The 13,374-nt window shown below is 41.9% G+C and overlaps 1 protein-coding gene across 2 annotated transcripts; it reads right to left on the bottom strand.

Moving 5' to 3' along the window:
• Positions 1-4,662: 4,662 nt before the first annotated feature.
• LOC107538666 (E3 ubiquitin-protein ligase TRIM22-like) lies at positions 4,663-12,458 on the bottom strand. Of its 2 annotated transcripts, none has more exons than XM_016214980.2 (7): positions 12,014-12,458; positions 11,332-11,427; positions 10,465-10,695; positions 7,263-7,285; positions 5,860-5,960; positions 5,551-5,577; positions 4,663-5,296 (listed from the first exon to the last, which is right to left on the bottom strand). In XM_016214980.2, exons 1-7 carry the CDS (start codon positions 12,425-12,427, stop codon positions 4,701-4,703), a joined length of 1,488 nt encoding a protein of 495 aa, XP_016070466.2. In that variant the 5' UTR covers positions 12,428-12,458; the 3' UTR covers positions 4,663-4,700. The 2 variants fall into 2 exon arrangements, with proteins under 2 accessions (XP_016070466.2, XP_016070468.2); XM_016214982.2 differs by having other exon boundaries at positions 10,465-10,683; positions 12,014-12,427.
• Positions 12,459-13,374: the final 916 nt, after the last annotated feature.

Genomic DNA, 13,374 nt, shown 5'->3' with positions numbered 1-13,374 from the left:
TGAAACAATGGAAGACACAGTTCCTGGCGGGCTAGCACCGCCCAGGCACTGCCCAGAAAACAGAGGGAAACTCACCCCCAAGCTTCCAGGGAAAAGGCCTTTTCACTTGTTCTGGTGTTCCAGCCTGGGGGACAGACGTGGTCAGGATTTACTCTCCAAACAGGGGCCTGACATACTCAAAGAGGATCCCGGAGGGCAGAGTGAAAATGAAAGTGAAATTCTTAGGGGAGGGGCAGGAAAGGAGAATATCTACGGACCAATCGAAATTCTTCTCAAGGACCCCAGGGAAATTCCAAGGCTTTGTGCCTGGGTCAGAGAGACCAGTGACTACATTTTTTTTTGCTTCTTTTTTTTTTTTTTTTTGTCTTTATGTATCTTTTTTTTTAAGGTATCTTTATTGTTGAAAATATTACAGATGTCCCCCTTTTCCCCATTGACCCCTTCCACCCCGCACCCGCTCCCTGCCCCAGGCCTATTATCTGTGTCCATGGGTTATACATATATGCATATAAGTTCTTTAGTTAATCTCTCCGCCCACCCCTCTCTGAAGCAGATCTCATGGCTCTCAAAGTAATTCATCCTTTGTGAGACAGGACAAGCAGAAAAGGCTAACTGAAACAGAGTTAAATAGCAGTTTTCAGTCATTTAGCAAACCAAGATGCCGAGCAGTTTGCAGCCACCTGGTGAATCCTGTCTTCCCTAAACCAGGGACACTTAAAAGTAAATGATTTGCAATTCTCCCAACCAGAGGGTAAATAGCTTAAATCACCCTACTCAGGGAGACACATGGAAGAAGTCCAGTTAGTGCCGTTGACCAACCACACCCAAGGACAGATGACGTTAAGAGAATAAACCTCATTTTAGTACATCAGCCTAAAGCTGATGAATATTCTATTGAGATCCTCCCCTAAGACCTCCACTGAAAGCCCAGCCTTTAAAACCCTTCAAAACTAAGGTCTAGCATGCTCTCTCCTTCCCAGGAGCACGACCAAGCCTTCCCCCACCCTAGTTTTCTTTCCTCACAAGCGTGCATCTCCTAAACTGCAAGGGACCCCAGGAGGCTTGCAATTTAGGCAGCAGTAGTTTGTCCCAGATAAAACCCCTGAACCTGTCCCTAAAGCCCCATTTTCTCTGCCTTCTTAGTGACCCAAAGCAGACCATCTTAGGCTCAGTTCCCCAGGCTTTTCTTCTTTCACTGACCACAGCTGTAATAAACACCCTCTAAAATTCACCTGGACTCATTTGTGTGAAAATTTTCCTGCAGGAAGTCAAGAACCCACACACTACCAGCTGACCCTAGGCAGACCCTCCAAGGGCCAGGTCCCCTTTCTGGTAACCCCTCCGGTTAAATCATGCTCCATATCATCTGTAAAGGTGTCAGTGTAAAGAACTTTTCCTTTGTGTTTCTTTACTCAGGTACTTTTTCTGTAAGTTGTTTCATACTTTGAACTGGAAGCCTCGACATTCCAGGGGACAAAAACCCAGGAGTATCCTGGGAGAGATACCTGTTGAATAATTCCACAGAGAACAAGTCTTTCTTAATGAGTTATGGCTTCAGTCATTTCAGCAACAGGGTGACAGGAAAACAGAGATCAAAGGGAGTGTGGATAAGAATCAGTTTCCCACAGTTGGCCTATGAGAGAGGTGTGTGTGTGTGTGTGTGTGTGTGTGTGTGTGTGTGTGTGTGAGTGTGTGTAAGTGTGTGTAGTGGGAGGGAGGGGGAGAGAGAATCAGAGAGAGAGAGGGAGAGACTGGATGTATCTATCTTGGAATCCCTCTCCCACCACAGGTCTTCCAGAAATGGAGTACTGAAGACTTTCTTGTGAGACAGGGACCAGAGCAGACCCTGGCCAAGTAGCCTAGTGTTCCTGTTTCTCTTGGCTAATAAGTAGGTTGGGAATAGTGGGAAATGAAAATACCAAAGACACGTGCTGCAAGACACTCACTCCTGTAGCATCTGCCCTACTATCTCACTAGAGGAGAGGCTTTCCTCACTCCTGAGGACAACTGCAGCCTTTCAGCTCCCTGGCAAGAGCGAGGCTGACCAGGAAAGGGAAACACTGACCGACATACGCCATTGCTGACGGAGCCCACGCAGAACTCCTGGCCCTGCCTCTATCGCTGTAAGTCACAATGTGAACCAACACCTGAAAGATGGAGATCTACCTGGGCATCAGAGGAAAGGGTTTCTAATGAAAGAGAATTACTATGGAAATAGAATAGAATGTCAAGTCACTTTTATCTAGTACATTCACTTAGATTAAAGAAGCGATTTCAGTACTTCAAATAAAAGAGTAGGTAGCTACGAAAAAGAAAAAACTTTCTTTATAATAAAAAGTAATTACTAAATGCACAATACGGTACAGTTAACAATAGGCAGAGTGTTATACAGTAGATCTCTAGGACTTATTCATCTTGCAAAACTGAAAGTTTAAAAGTGTTGAACTGCAACACCTTAAAATTTTAATTGGTTAGATCCCATAGGAAGTGCTTTTACTACAATGAAGAAAAAGACAATGTGATTGATAGCAGACTGATAAGAAATTCAAAGAAAATGTTTAGATAAAGTAAATTACAACCTAGAATTTTTATACTAGAAAGTTAACTATAAGATAAAATGTGTTTGAAAATTTAAGAAACAGGATATTTATTATGCAAAAAGGTGAGATTAAAAATGATGTCTCCTTCATTAATCAAGTTAATCTATTTCAGAGCACAACAAAGGAACTAGTATTTGAAGTAGATTAATATTCATTCCTAACATTCACTATTTCAAATCAGAGAGAAAATGAATCGACACCAATCTGGACCACTGCTTACGTGCTAGGAAATGAGAAATTTAGTGCAAACTTTCAATTTTTCAATTCCCACAATATTCCCATCATGCTCTTATATTTTCATTTCCAATGAGAAACTAAATCCAATTTAATTTAATATAATATATACCAGTAGGTAGTAATATCAGTATGATTATGAAATTCTGAATTCAAAGTCAAGGCTCTTAACTGTCCAGTGTTCACTCTCTACAACATGTCATTTGCAAGCGTACCCTAGTCTTTAAGTATTGAGCTTGGTTTTAACCATTACTATGAGCAGCTCCTGCTTCATTAATACCTACATGGGTTGAGCACATCAATCACTATCTCTTGGCACCTAAGATTTTCCCATGATGCTCCAGGCTCCCTGTGTAAATCAGCATCTCCTGGGCTTTCCCTCCTACCCCACATCCTAGGGAATTTGGCACCTATATTTTCTTGGGAAGTGAACTATACAAAAAGGGCACTGGAGTTGGAGAAACAGAGACCCAGTTCTAATCTTGTCTCCTCCCTCCTCCATGGGACATACTTCATAACTTTACAAAGTCTTTCAACTCCCTGAAGGAATTCTTTCTATTACAATATTTTAAAATTGTAACTTGGATAAAGATATTCTCTATGTATTGAAACATGCCTGTGTGTGTGTGTGTGTGTGTGTGTGTGTGTGTGTAAGTATAAGTGTGCTTGTACATACCTTTCCCAGGCTGAGTACTCTCCTTTTCATTCTGTTGGGAAAACTTCTTAGGCCTCAGTATCTTCATGTGGGCTCTATGCAGTTAGCTGCCCTAATTTGCAATGGACGCTTCTCCAAGAAAACTTCCTTAGTATCCTGGGTAAGTCTATTCTGCACCATAATTTGAAACTGATTTTAAAAGTAAGGAAAACAAAAGTGCATGGGATGGTATATAAGGTGTAATACTCTGATGTTTCACCACAAGGAAAAGTCCTGAGCACCAAGAGGCTGTCCCTAATCAGAGCAGCTGTCCGCAGACACGGCTCCCTCTGCTGGACATTTCTTGGAAACTCATACTTCTGGGTTTTCTGACCCATTCCCAACAAAGGGCCTTAAAACAGTCCCAGCCTCAGTGTAAAAAGTTCTGTAACAGAAGATTGGAACTGGAGTGGTCTTGACAGCAGAGTCTGGGAACTTGACAAATGAGACTTCAGTAGAATCATTTTCTGTTCCTCTGAAAGGCACAAATCCGTCGCACTGGACACTGACACACCTTATACTTTTCCGTGATCATGAGAGCAAATATTTATTATATTGTGCAGGACCCTTAAATGGGTGCTTTACATTGAGTGACAATTTCACACAAAGATCTTAAGAGTTAAATGCAGTTTAAAATCCAATTTTATTTTATGAGAGGAAACAAAAATGTATCCATCGTTACACACCTCGTAAGAGAAGAGACAAGATTCAAACTCAATCACTCTGAACATAAAGTTTTCACTCTGGGTACATATATTACTTTTTGGTTTTTCCCCCTAAACTCTCTGAACAACCTGCTGTATGCTGGGCGACAAACAGGCATACACTCAAATACTCCTTAGTTGTTGTTGGGGGCTGGGGGTGATTATGGAATGTCCTAAAGTTATGGTTGCTGCCTCTTCAAGTTAGGGATAAAGGAAAATATGGAGAAATGGGAGGGCAGAGATATTATACCAATACTTCTCTGTTTTTAGGAGGGATTAGATGGCTTTTGCTGATAATGCAGAAAGGGGCAACTGAGCAAGTGAGCTTCTCTTCTAATCTAAGAATCAAGACGTGATCTGAAGAAGGGAGACAGCAAGGGCGAGAAGGTCTGGATGGAGCAGTGAGCTCGGGTGAAGAAGACGAGCCCCACGGTCACTGCACAGAAGTGGGTGGGGGAAGGAGAAGGTTCAGGAGCTTGGTGGGCACAGAGTCATGGGAACGGGACAGTTCCAAGGATTGAAATAGGGATAAACAGTCTGAGAAAAGCGACATTTAGAGAATTTATAGATGAGTGACCCATGGTTTGTGACATTAAAAAATGAGACAGTGCCTGCTTCATAGTCTAGGAAAACCCCAACCCGACGGGGAGGAGCAGCCATGGAAAGCGTCAAGACCCTGGGATCAGCGGTGGAAGAGTCCTCGAAGGCACTGTACTCGGATTCATTGTGCAGCCCTACAACCCAGTAGCCATTTTCAGGTTTGAATCTGGAGTAAACATTTGGATAATTTACGTTTGGGTTGAAAACAAACCCAGAGCTGCTTTTTCTGTTGAGGTTACTTGTGTTACTGTGTACCCCCAGGATCCAAGCTGTCTTCCCAGACACATCAACTTCCCAGTAGTATTTTCCTGAGGAGAAATTTTTGCTCCCCAAGACATCCAAAGCAGAAAAGTTACACGGATATACATTCCTAAACATAAAATCGTCCCCCATTGTCACTTGTTTCTGATCCGCAGAAATGACAACGTTCGAAAGGGCACTGAGTGGATTCATCGTCAGGTCCACTGTAGGAGAAACGACTCAGTCAGGTGAAATAAATATGGCATGTGCGTCTTGTGACATTGTGAGGAAGAATATTGCGAATTAACCGGGAGGAACATGAGTGAATGGGTCAGTGGTGAGTAGATCAGTTAAGAAATGTGGTATGTATGCATGTTTGGGTGGAACACGTGTAACTAAGATCATGGGCCCTAATAGTAACCACAGCTTCTGAAAAGGGATCAGAACATGGTGAAGTGAAGAGCCTGTAACTTCTTACCCCAGTAGCTTTGGACTCCTGTCAGCTCTGAAATGACAAAAGTTTAAAGGATGTTGTTAGAAGCAAAGGAGGAAACTCTGATACCTGTCTTTTCTCTTGAGTGGGAACAGGGGAGGGAAAGCCTGTGAGGCTGTCAACTGGTGAAGGAGGACACCTGGCCATTCCTACTTTGATATGTGCACACCTTCAGCACAGGGTATCTATCTCTTTTTGTGAGGCCTACCTCCTCTCTTTTATCCTCAGATAGAAACAGCATCCACTCCCCCTATGAGAATTCCCCCTGTACACCCTTCCCCTGCCTCTCCTCACCTTTAAACTCTTGCAGCATCCTACTCAGATCTGGTAATCGGAATGCACTCTTTAGTTTCTTGGGAAAAACTTTTGGCTTCTTCAAGGTCCAGGACTCGCTTCTAGAGAAGACAAAACAATGATCGCCCATACTTCTTACCTTGTGTCTCTCCAAGACCTGTGTCTCTCTCGCCTTTCACTCCACTGACGCCTTCTCGCTCAAATCTAATTCACTGAAGAACCTGACGGAGGCTCAGGTGAGAGCCCTGACACTGCAACCAGAAAAAAATGTCTTCATGCCTACCTTTCTACTTAACCTCTATGTGACCTTGGGAAGGACTTCTCATGAAACTCATGTTCTTCCTTCCCAAATGGAATAACTAACCACACACTCGCTACCTCTTAAAAATAATACACTATTAGATGAAATAATGGTACCTTTGAAAGTTGTTTGGTGCCTGTAATTAAATATATTTCACATATGGAGAAGTCACTGCCATCTCAGTGGTGCCTCCAGGAAGAGGCCAGAGATGACAGTCCCCAGGCAGATGTTTAGTAGTGAGGCTTTAGAACCTGGCTCCCGAGACCTTGAGGTTATCTCGTGTGAGGCTTCTGTACTGAAACCTGAAGTGTGTTCTAAGTCTATTATTTCATTGCAGGTGCGGAGTATAACATAAAAAGTCAAATTCTCTGGGGAATCATTACAAATATTTGGGAAAAGAGAAGTGAAGACATCCAAATTAATAGTGGTCTGGATTTCATGTGCTTGATCCTGCCAAGTGGGTAGGCAACTTTAGACAAAGAAAGCCATTTTTCCTACAATTTGCTAACATATGTAAACAAAAAGAGATTTATTATTGGCACTAGGACTAAAGCCATTATTCCCTGAGACTTGAGCTTTTTATTTATTTATATTTATTATTTATTTATTTGTTTGTTTATTTATTTACTTATTTATTTATATTTTATTTATCATTTACTTGTTTATTGCAATCCAAAAATATCACCTAGAAAGACCTTGTTTCTTCAATTCCCTGGAAGAAATGTAAATGTAAAGAAACTGTCCTTGTGGAGAATTTGGGGGCCTGGCAGATAAAGAGGACAAGATCTTCCCTGTGAAAAGACTGGCGTCTGTGAAGTGTAGGAGCAAGAGCTGAGGCAGAGACTAAGGTTTGACTAAAATGAGTGAAGTCTGATACGGCAACCTCTTATTTCGAATGCTTTATTGTTCCTAACTCTGTGACCTCCCACCACCCACATTCTCTATGGTTAACAGTTTCACCTGTCATCAGCAGTTTGAAACAATGTATTCCCAAGTTTCCCAGGTCTGATTTTTAAAAAATTATGATTGAGTCAAGATTACTCTTATAGCTATAGTTCTGTCATCACACAAAAAAGGACCATGCCTGGTCAGGCACACATACCTTCTTAAGATGTTAATCATATCCTGGGGAGAAAAGAGAAAACATAAGTCAAGCGTAAGACTGCCAGGTTTAGAAAATTAAAATGGCTGGTTAAAATTTAATTTTGGATAAATCGCAAATATGTTTTAGTATAAGCTTGACCTCTGCAGTAAATATTTAAGATACTCTTCTGCTCAAAAAGTGATGTGTTATTTACCTGAAATTCAAATTTAACTACACATTCCTTAGTTTGTCTGGCAACCCTGGAAGGTGTGATAAGCCCTCCTGCCTTTCAAAGTTGTACTCACCTTCCTCCTCACACCCCTAGCACCCATCGATATGGCATGAATAAATAGATGGTCAGACTGAATAGATGGGGGACAAACTGTAGAGATAAGACATAGACCAACCATCCCAGAGGACTCATGTGTGGATGTTAGAAAGACGCTTCCAGGATCTGGAGACAGAATATATTTAAAAGGAAGAGAGAAGTCCTACTATTTCTTTAATAGTCTACTATTCATGGGAAGACCTCCTTAATTCATTATGGTTTTATTTATTCTCTAGTGGCCAAAAAAAAAAAAAGGTAAATTTCTTTGTCAGACATTATTCCAGGCTCTGGGGAATCAAAGATGTATAATTAATAATTAAAGTCCTCAGAACATATATTTTCTTTTGCTCTAGGAACAAGCAAGCTAACACTTCAGGCAAATGTCTCTCCAGCCTCCCTCTGCTCACTCTATATACCTTCTACACACGACCCGTCAGCAATCTCATCAGTGGTGTAAGTATGAAAGAAGCCACAGAAACCAGCAGCAAAGAAAGTCTAAAATGTAATTGACTGTTTCCCAGCCACTTACATTCCATGGTCCAGAGTGGTGTTAATATCCACTTCCTCACTGTCTTAAAAAGTATATCTTGCCCGGCTGGCCATGGCTCAGCAGTTGAGCATCGACCTAGGATCCAGGTGATCGGGGTTCGATTCCTGGTCAGGGCACATGCCCGGGTTGCGGGCTCGATCCCCAGCAGGGGGTGTGCAGGAGGCAGCCGATCAATGACTCTCTCATCATTGATGTTTCTATCTCTCTCCCCCTCTCCCATACTCTCTCTGAAATCAATAAAGATATGTATATTTTAAAAAAGTATATCTTACCCTGAATACCAGTATTGTATTAAGCCAGTCCAGTCCGTATCCTAAGCTTCTTTTAGCCATCTTCTCTTCTCCATCATAGCATTATTTGCCTTATTTCTTTGAAGAAAAATACTCCAATACATTTGTTTCTCCCTCTTTAGTCTAAACCCTTTCATATCAACAAAGCAGTGGCCTCTATATGGCTGTACTGCCTCAAAAACGTTTACTCTGTATTAGGTTTTCGTTGTTATTGTACATGACAAAAACCCAACTAAAACTGGCTTAAATTTAAAAGAAAAAAGAGAAACTCAGGGAACAAGTAGAACTTTTCTATTAGCTAGATTTTTAGGGAAAATCTTGTCATCAGCATCAGTTCTTTCTTTTCAAAATTCTGTATTCTAACTGCTATACAGATTTTCTCTTCATTCTCTATATAACATCAACATAAACATCCTTGTTTAAATGACAATTCCTAATATATCACCTAGCAGAAAAGAGAATTTCTCTTTCTAGTCATAACAATAAAATTCTTAGGCATACAAATCATTGCCCGGAATGGGTCAGGTACATATCTTAAGTAATTACTGCATCATTGGTAAACCTATAGGAATTAAATGTGTTGATTTACCTAGATTGAGAGACATATACATCCCTGGTGCTATTGATTTTATCAGTCCTAACCAACTACATGGACTGATGGTAGAGTTGGTTCCTCGAAGGGTAATTCAAGAGGTGTTTACCAAAAAAAGAAAAAGATAGACAAACAACTGTCCTATACAGTCCATTTCTTAGCTGACTGCCATCTCCTCATGCTATAAAAATCCCAGCAGATTTTAATAAAAATTAACAATATATACAACACTTTTAATAGGAAATTCAGTGGACCTAGTACAGTGTTTCTGGCTCAGGTCATTGCAGTGGTGTCTGCCACTTGCTTTGTAGCTGGGTGAGCAGCATCTCTGGCCTCTATCCACTAGGTGGCAGTACAATTCTCCAAAGGATCCATGAGCAGAGGTGCTTAAAATGGTCTCCACAGAGACCTATACTGACTTAGAAGAGAACTGCTTTGAAATGGAATTGAATAGAAATATTTCACTAGTTTTCAAACAATTTCAAAAAAAAAGTTGGAAGATTACCCTATCCAATTTCAAAATTTTCTATGAAACCACGGTATCAGTGCAAAAATATAGAGATTCATATAAAAGAGTGATAATCCAGAAACATAATAGAACAAACTGAGTTTTGACAAAGGTTCCAAAATAATTCAGTGGAGGAAGGGAGAGTTTCCCCCCTCTCCCCCAAATGTTGAACTTATTTGTATAAGGTTTAACAACTCAATATATTTACTACAAATCTTTGAATTGTATACTTACAATGGGTAGTTTTTAAGATTTTGTATGTAATTTACACCTCAAAAATAAATTTTTAAAGGAAGAATTAAAGATCCAGCAGATGGAAATTGATTACTTCAGTATTAGAACCAAAACTCTGAAATTCTTGTTCAGCTAACCAAAAAGAATGGCAAGAAGTCAAGCAGAGAAAATCTGAGATTTCCTGAATTTCCCAATATGTATCATAGCTTAAGATCAGTCATGCAGTTAATTCCAAGGGAAAAAATTTTCACACTAGGTTCAATCCCTACATTAAGTCTCCATATTTCCCCCCATCCTTCCGTACCCAGCATCCGTGCACACACACACATACACACATAAGCATGCACACATAGCCATACATTCTCACCCTCATGCAGGTACGATTACATTTGCCACTGCTTAACAAAACAACAGCAATATCTAACATAAAGAGAGATGTGAGTCATTTGTCTAAGCTTAGTGAAGAAATGCATAGAAAACTATAAGAAATCTCTCAGTTTTTCACACAGCATCTCATAAAATAATTATGTGAATTACTCTTGTCATTTGAGCATTGAATTTTCACAATGACCCATGTAATCAGTGACAGAGAAGGAGCATGGAGGGGTCAAAGGAACCTTTTAATGAGGAAGAAAGTGCAGGGACCCACAGGGGAAGGAAACGTCATCTCTGTGTTTTCCCCAGATCTCGTATGTAGGGGCTCTGTCCCAAGTCTTACCGGCAGCGTGCGTACAGATGATTCATAGTTGAGACACTGGAGACCTGAGATGAGCTCCCGCATGTATTGCCTCTGCTGGGCCACCTGGTCTTTAGCCATGGCCAAGTTATCCAGCACGTGCACTTGGTCGTCCTCCAGCTGAAACAGCTCCCTTCGCTCCTCTCTGTCCAGAATGCCTCTCATTTCCTCAAACCCTTTCTGAATCCTCTCTCTCTCTGTCTGCATATGATTCTTTGGGGATGAGAAGAGAGTCAGTCAGTCTGTCTACCTGACAGCCTACTTTTCATGGGTCTTGGGAGCCAAGACAAGAACTATTTCCCTCAGGCACTTAGGAAGTAAAAGGGAATGAGCCATTCCTGGGAAAGCCATTTTTCTTACTATTTTCCCTTAAGCTGCTCCCAAAGCGATTCATTCATATCTACTTTCTCCAGGCCCCCCAGGAGACACCATGTGATACTTGGATGAGGCTTGGATTGCAGACGCCTGTCTTGGATAATTACACCACACTGCATGTGAAACCCCTCCACCCATATCTCCGAAACAGGGAACCCTGGGCCTTCCTTAACATTTCTTCTGGAAGTATCAGAGCCTCCGACTTGATGATGGAAATGGGACATGGGGCTCATGAATCACTTTTACATTGCTCCTCTCTATGTCTTTGCCTCCAAATAGTTGCTTTCACTTGGGAATGTCTATTCCATGGCTTCCAACCCTTGGCAGGGAAGGAATTGAATGAGGAGGACTAGTCACATGTCTTCTGGACGCTTTAATTCTGGGGAAACAAGGAGGAAGGGGCCTCCTTGTGACTGGACAAGGTGCTGCCCAGGTCTCTGTTTCAGAACCCCCGCAGGAATACTGCGTTTTTACCTTCCAGGTGGCTCTCTCATCATCGATCTTCTCTTCCAGCTTCTCGGCTTCCTGCTGCTCCTGCGTCAGTCTGTCTAGAGCTGCCTGGAGCCTCTCCTGTGAGAAAGGAGTCACCAAAGTGAAGCTATGAGTTTTCTCAGCACCTGGATACAGGATAAATGGAGGAGAAATCAGGCTCATCTCAGAAGACACTAGAGTTTTAGAAATGGAACCGGCAATGAGAGCCAAGAATGCAGACAGGGATCTGAGGAGGTAAATGTGGTCTTTATCCCTGGGTGATGCAGGCTTCCACCCCTTTATCAGGAGTAGCTTACATCTCTCTTTTCCTAGAGGAAGAACTGATCCTGCAGCAAGAAAAGTCCTTTCTTCTCATGGACAGTTTTCCCAGATTTAACCAGCCATGTTCTGAAAATCCCGCCTGCTCACGGGGGCAATCAGAACTTATGGGAAGCAACTCTCGCTCATGCAACTTGTCTTTGCTAAGATCGTATAGTCTATGCTTATTCTTGAGGAAAATGAATGAATGGCACAGGAATTGTTTTCAGGCCTCAGAAGCTGAGCCATATGTCTGAAAGAGAAGGTAGCACTCAGTTCTATGATGATGAGGGAAATAAATAGGATTAAACTGCACATTTCACTTCAGGTAACATTCTGGCTGATATTTCCACACTCTGGGGCCTACCTGACATTCTTGGACCACCTCCTCCACGGGGCATATTTGGTGACCTTGGTGCTCCTGGACACAACTGCTGCAAATAGCCTTTTCATCCTCATTACAGAAGAGATGGCAATTTCCCCCGTGGTGCTCACAGAGATCTCTCCTCTGCCACTGGTGTGAACTCGTATTGATTCCCTTGATTTTCTCCACTATGCTGGCCAGCTGCCTATTAGGCCGGAGGTTCCAAGGCTCGTAACTGCTCTGGCACACAGGACAGCGGCATTGCCCTCCTAAGAGGCCCACTGACTGGCTGTTGGTGGTGATGCAGGCTTGGCAGAAGCTGTGGCCGCAGTCCAGGCTCAAGGGTTCTGTCAGGAGCTGCTGGCAGATGGGGCAGGTCACGTCCTCCTCTATGTTCGCTCGTGATGAAGTGTCCATTGCCGTGCTCCCCTGGCTTCTTCCTGTGCTGACTCCAGAGGCCCTTCTTGCCCACCGACTCCTGCAAGGCTGGGATTAGTGACGGGGGCAAGATAGGAAAGGCTGGAATAGAAAGGGTACTGATTGTGCAGAGATTTAGAACAGAACAAACCATTAATATTCAATAAAGAAAGGGAAAGAGAGAGAGAAGGAGAGTAGTCAGTGACAAAATGAAAAGGGCCCTGCTTTGTAATAATTTCAAACACTTTCCTCTTAGCTTATGTCACATGACAAATTTCACCCCATCAAGGCAATGATTGCTGTTTTCTCTTCTTCTGCAGGATAGAAAGACAAATTGAGCTTTGTTTCACCTGGCGTTAGTCTTTTCTATTCTTCCCTATTCTCAAACACATCCAACATGTTAAATACATTAACCCCACTGCAGCCCTCTGGGATTTTACACTTGCTCTTCTCTCTGCATGATTTACTCTAGTAAGTTTCATTGAGTTATATTTACATCACATGCGTTCATTTTCAGAGTACAATAATTTCTAGAAAATTTATTGAATGGAACAACTATCACCACCAATTTTAGAACATTTCTAATCCTTGAAAACAAACCTAATGCCATTAGTTGTCACCCACATTTTGACCCTGAGCCTCAGGTCACCATTAATCTTTCTTGATTTTTGTAGAATTACCATTACTGATCAATTCATAACAGCAAAAATATAATATATGATCTTTCCTGTCTGAGTTCTTTCACTTCACATGCAGTCATTGAGGTTTCTCTCTCTTGCTTTTCTTTCCCATTTTAAAAAAACAACACATAATCTTGACATTAAAAGCACCAAACCCACTACTATCTGAGAGATTCCACACTTGTTTGTCTCTGCTTGGAACGATCTTCTCCCTGATGTCAGCATGACTCCTTCTTACATTTTATTCAGCCTCCGCCTCACATGTCC

This window comes from Miniopterus natalensis, chromosome 11 (genome assembly GCF_054644295.1).
Source record: "Miniopterus natalensis isolate mMinNat1 chromosome 11, mMinNat1.hap1, whole genome shotgun sequence".
Taxonomy (NCBI): Eukaryota; Metazoa; Chordata; class Mammalia; order Chiroptera; family Miniopteridae; genus Miniopterus; species Miniopterus natalensis.
This window is presented reverse-complemented; position numbering and strand designations above follow the sequence as displayed.

Bases quoted from the DNA above. Each gene is read 5' to 3' on its own strand.
- LOC107538666 (XM_016214980.2), bottom strand. From the start codon at position 12,427: ATGGACACTTCATCACGAGCGAACATAGAGGAGGACGTGACCTGCCCC. The intron at 5,961-7,262 runs GTATGTGTGCCT...TGTCTTCTCTAG, and splicing joins ATGATTAACATCTTAAGAAG to AAGCGAGTCCTGGACCTTGA. The intron at 5,578-5,859 runs GTGAGGAGAGGC...TTGTCATTTCAG, and splicing joins GATGCTGCAAGAGTTTAAAG to AGCTGACAGGAGTCCAAAGC.